At 58.4% G+C, this 4,694-nt stretch overlaps 2 protein-coding genes across 2 annotated transcripts in view; one reads left to right on the top strand and one right to left on the bottom strand.

The window, feature by feature from the left end:
* Nucleotides 1-729, top strand: part of PLIN1 (perilipin 1) — a 5,636-nt gene extending 4,907 nt beyond the window's left edge. The window contains exon 8 of the mRNA XM_010294533.1: nucleotides 358-729. Within this exon, the coding sequence (XP_010292835.1) occupies nucleotides 358-729 (372 nt within the window). The remainder of the gene's footprint in view (nucleotides 1-357) is intronic.
* A 1,894-nt stretch (nucleotides 730-2,623) lies between these two features.
* On the bottom strand, nucleotides 2,624-4,637 carry LOC104626584 (ras-related and estrogen-regulated growth inhibitor-like protein). Its single transcript, XM_010294532.1, has 4 exons — nucleotides 4,499-4,637; nucleotides 4,006-4,059; nucleotides 3,472-3,548; nucleotides 2,624-3,049 (listed from the first exon to the last, which is right to left on the bottom strand). Exons 1-4 carry the CDS (start codon nucleotides 4,635-4,637, stop codon nucleotides 2,624-2,626), a joined length of 696 nt encoding a protein of 231 aa, XP_010292834.1.
* Nucleotides 4,638-4,694: the final 57 nt, after the last annotated feature.

The following is a 4,694-nucleotide window of genomic DNA, read 5'->3' as shown; positions in this document are numbered from 1 at the left end:
CCTTCAAGCTTACAGGCTTGTTAGTGACTTCTTCCCCATAGATCCAGCAGGTCAGCTGGTGGTGGCACCTTCACATGGTTCATACCCAAGCCAGGGTGCAACCAGGGTGCTTTTCCTGGGAAAGCAAAAGGTCAGGCTGAGACCTTCCTTCCCTCAACTTTCCTTCCCCCCACCCCACTGCTCCCCTGGGACTACTTCTCCACTGCAGCTGCCCGTGAGTCCCTCCACTGGGGACACCTCCACAGACCAAACTGGCTTGTCCTGCTGTCCCCCCAGTTTTAGGGGGGCTGTATAGCAGGGGGACAGCAGAGCCAGCAGGCGGGTGCAGCCTGGCTGGGCGCTCACCCCTGCCCTCAGCTCCGCAGGCAGTCGGTGAAGGAAGAGGAGGCAGCTGGGGGCAGCAAGCCTGGCCCAGAGACGGAGCAGAAGGAGGAGGAGGCCAAGCCTGCTTCCCCCTCCGCCGAGGAGAAATCCCAGCTGAGGGGTGACTGGCGGCTGTACCGTGGCCATCACCCCCTCTCCTTCCTGGGGCTCGAGGACCCCCTTTTCCTGCGGCACAACCTCTACCGCAGCCCTGCCTTCGAGCCCGAGTGCCCCCTCCCGCGGAAATCCGCCTTCGCTCCCTACAACAGGCGGGTGAGCGAGGGCTCCTACCGCTTCAGCCCCGAGGCCATGTACAGCCGGGCTTACTACACCAACCTCTACAGCCCTGCCTTCAAGAAAGACTGAGCCAGGGGGGAGGATGAGCATCCTGGCTCCCCTCTAATCCCCCACCAGCACGCTTTGCCCGGGCCCCCGCCAGCCGCCCACACCCACCCCTATACCAGGACAGGAGCTCAAATTAGTGGAGATGCCATGGATGTCTTCTTCTGGAGTGCATCGGGGACAGGATGGGGGAATAAAGGCAGCCAAAAGCTCTGTTGGTGGAAGGAGAAGGCAGGGGGACGTGGGACCAGAAGGGACCAGAGAGGTGAGAGAGCGGTGAGACCAGAAGAAAGGGACCAGCCACGCCTGGCATGGGGCCATCCTAGTCCCTGTTGAGCAGAGAGTGTGGACTTAGATGGGCTACACATTGAGAACAGTGCTGAGAGAGCAGGGAGGACAGCAAAGCCATCAAACACCACCATAGCAAGGCTGGTTCCCCATCCTTCCTCCCTTCACCCCCCTCACAGGGCCCATCCCTGGCCACAGATTGCTCCTCCATGGAGGAGCTGAAGGTCCCCACCAACCAGCAGGACTCATGAGTGGGAAAGCCACAGGCACTCACCCCCAGCTGAGGGTGGGACAGATGATGGGGTCAGGAAGAAGACTGGTGACAATGGGTGGAGCTCCTGGAGCCCCCCTCTCCTGCAGGACCACCTGGCTTCCCGCAACACCCTGTTGTATCCACTGCAATAATAAACCTTCCCAACCTGCCACTCGCCCCATCTGCTCGGCTACTTTATGAGCCACCAAAACAAGGGAGCAGAGTGGGACGAGACACCCAACCCAGGTCCAAGGGACCAGGTCCGGGAAACTCCTCCTTGGGTCACTGCCGCGGGGGCAGCGGGTGCTCATGCTCAGCAGAGTACGTGTCTCTTCCCATGCCCCGAGTACAAATTCACAGCCCCAAGGAGCTGGGGGCTTCCTGCCAAAGACAATTTATTGCATTTCCAGAACACAGCAGAGAAATCCGTGTCTGTACCGCACACACAAACCCTCTTCCAATACACTGCTTTCCCAGGCACACCAGGGGAAGGGTTTGGGGAGAGGCAGGGAAAAACCTCCCGGCAGCAGAAGGGTTCGGCGATGAGCCCGGCGACCCCTTTCCTCACCTCCCTTCCTCCCCGGGGACTGGCAGCCTTATGGAAGGAGCGGCCTGGGAAGGCGCACGGTGCGGTCTCCATCCTGGGAACGAGCCACGCGCCTGGTTTTTCCCAGGCAAGGCCCATACGGCGCTTGCACAAGGGAAACTGCTGCGATCGCTGAAAGGCTGTGGGAGAGAGGACCATGAGCAGGACAGTTCAAAAGCAAGGCGGGTGGGATGGGCAGTGTCAGCCTTCACCGAGGTCCTCTGGGGTCGGCCGGTGCCGCAGGCTCTGGGACGCTGACACAGTGATGCACACGTGGGAACTGCCAGTGGCTCCCTGGTGGAGAAACCCCCACCTTGCCAGCTTGTGTGTGCTCCAGGGTTACCAGAGAGGACCTTGATGAGCTTTAAAGAGGAATAAGGATCCCAGGGCAGGAGCGGGGAGACAGGGAGCTGGGTGGCCATGCAGAAGCGGCGTGTCCTCCCTGCAGCCCAGGCAGCTTCCACCGAAGGACCTGGGGATGATGCTGCCTGGAGCTGTGGCAAAACCACGTGGTGGTTTCCAGCGTTGGAAGATAGAAGGAGAAAGCAGGAGGCACCTAAAAGGCTGGTATGGAAAAGAGTAGAGACTCTGGCCCACCACGGAGCCGAAGGGAAGGCACTACAGTCCTTGGCTGCATGGGCCAAGGACACCCAGACCCTGACATTAGGTGGACAGCAAGCAGCAGGAACCCATCATACTTATGGAAACACACACACCATCTCCATGGGCATGCAGGGAGGAGGCTTGGTCCAGCCGGGCAGCACAGAGAGAAGCAATACCCATGCTGTAGCTCAGAGGGAGTCTGTTCGCTTACGGGCAAACACAGCTGACATGGTCTTGACGATGCCACGGATCCCCGTACCCTTCTTCAGTGCCAGTTTGGTGTCAGGGATACGCTCAGCCAGTCCATGGAAGACCATCAGGGCCCCGTGATAAGCCTCGGCTGCAGAGACCTCATAGAAACCACAGTCTAAAGAAAGGGCCAGGAGCCGACCTTCCTCGCTGGACACCACCCGTTGGTGGTGCAGGTCCCGTTTGTTGCCCACAATGACGATGGGCACCTTCTCCTGGCTCTGCCCCTCCTTGGCTGCCTTGATGAACTGGATTTTGAGGGGCAGGATGTTGAAGCTGGCACGGTCGCAGATGCTGTAGACCAGGACAAAGCTGTCTGCCCACTGGATTCGCTTCTCCTCTGAGGAGCCCTCGTCTGCCTGCTCCTGGGGAAAGAGAAAAGGAAGGGTTTTTTTAACCCGGCTCCCTCCCTCCACACCTGCCTGCTAGCACAGTGTGCAGCAATCCTGAGCCCATCAGGACTATCACCCAGCTGCCAAGCACTGCAGGCTGTAGGTGACAACAGCGTGGGGAGCTCAGAGCGGCACTTCCACTTCATTAGCACAGTCCTGTGCTCAATCTGGGCTCTGATGTCCTCAGCCCAGGACTACGGTGGCTATTGCTACCCTGCCAGCAACACTGCTGCCCTGTCCTCTACAGGCAAGAAGGGTTCAGTCACCCACAAACTATCTGATGCAGGAGCTTTGTTCAGCTGGACCTCCCAGCCTGTGGTTCCCCCCAGGTGACTTTTAGTAGAGGGTTTTTTGTCCCTGGGGTGAAAACAGGTGAGTGGGTGGAGCACTCTCACCTGGGAATTGGGGACATCCCAGATGTGGAAGAGAATCTCTCGGCCATCCACAGTCAGGTTGTGGCTATAGATGAATTCTGCCAAAAAAATAAATCATCATCTTCATGGACCCAAGCAATAGCTCCCTCAACCCAGGTCTTCTCCTTCTGGAGACAAGCCTGTCACGTCCACCCCAGGGAGACCATGCTCCACAGGGCAAGGACCAGAGGCTTTTTTAGTACAGCAACACACACGTGGAGCATGGTGGTCTTCACAGCTGTGATCGCCCCAGCCTGCCTCCACCCCAGCATTCAGTCCAGGCACACTGGTGCCACCAGCTGCCACCCAGGACCTTTTGCATTCATAGAAGTAGTTCTGGAGCAAAGAGATGGGTCATTGAACAAACACAACCATCGAGACCCCCCAGGAGCAGGCAAAGGATCTAGAGAAAGGCAGGAGAGGATGGGAAACAATGAAATCCCACAGGCAGAAGCAGGCTCGCCTCCCGACCCCAGTCCCTAACGGCAACTGGCCTGGCCCTGGCCTGGCACTCACCCATGTCTCCGTACTCCCCAATAAAGCGCCGGGTGAGGAAACGCACAGTCAGAGCTGCAGAGGGAAGAATGAGAATCATCAAAATAACCCTAAACCTGAAGGATTTTCCTTTATTTAAAAAGTGAGAAGAGTCAGGCACCATCCCCCTGTAAACTCCCACTAGGAGGAACAACCTCCCATTTTCCCCCAGCCCTCGGCAGGTCTGTGAGCAAAGCAGAGGCACAGCACAAAATGGAGCACCAGCAAGCCACAGCTCCAGCAGAAAATACCTTCCCCTGTTGCTCGCCCACTGCCTGCAAGGTTGTGCTCAGCTTCCCCAGCTCAAATCATCACCACACCTGAAAGCTCAGTCCCATCTCAACAGCTTGCTCCACCAGGTTCCTCTTTGCAGCTTGTTCTCCAAATGCTGCTGCACTTTTCAGCCTTTTTTGGGGGCAAGAAATGTATCTCCTGCCTGGGAACTCCCTGCTCCTAGCTCACGGTTGGTTCTTACCTGACTTCCCCACGTTGTCTGCTCCCATAATGAGGACATTTGCTTCCATCTTCAGGGCAGTGGGACCAGGCATCTCCATGAGGGCAGGGTGGTCAGGGGTGAAGCTGGCGCTCCGGCGCAGCGGGAGCCGGAGCCCCATGCCGAGCGCGGCTGTGCCTCGTCGGCCGGCCCAGAGGCGTGCTGGCCTCCTCTCCGC

This window comes from Phaethon lepturus, unplaced genomic scaffold, assembly GCF_000687285.1.
Source record: "Phaethon lepturus isolate BGI_N335 unplaced genomic scaffold, ASM68728v1 scaffold31539, whole genome shotgun sequence".
Lineage (NCBI taxonomy): Eukaryota > Metazoa > Chordata > Aves > Phaethontiformes > Phaethontidae > Phaethon > Phaethon lepturus.
The sequence above is the reverse complement of the archived record's forward strand: the minus strand, read 5'-3'. Positions and strand labels throughout refer to the sequence as shown.

What these genes read in the sequence shown, in the direction of transcription:
- LOC104626584 (XM_010294532.1), bottom strand. Translation starts at nt 4,637, where the DNA reads ATGGGGCTCCGGCTCCCGCTGCGCCGGAGCGCCAGCTTCACCCCTGAC. An exon ending in TGGGGAGTACGGAGACATGG is followed by an intron (nt 3,549 to 4,005) that starts GTGAGTGCCAGG and finishes TTTTTTTGGCAG; the next exon opens with AATTCATCTATAGCCACAAC. An exon ending in GGGATGTCCCCAATTCCCAG is followed by an intron (nt 3,050 to 3,471) that starts GTGAGAGTGCTC and finishes CTCTTTCCCCAG; the next exon opens with GAGCAGGCAGACGAGGGCTC.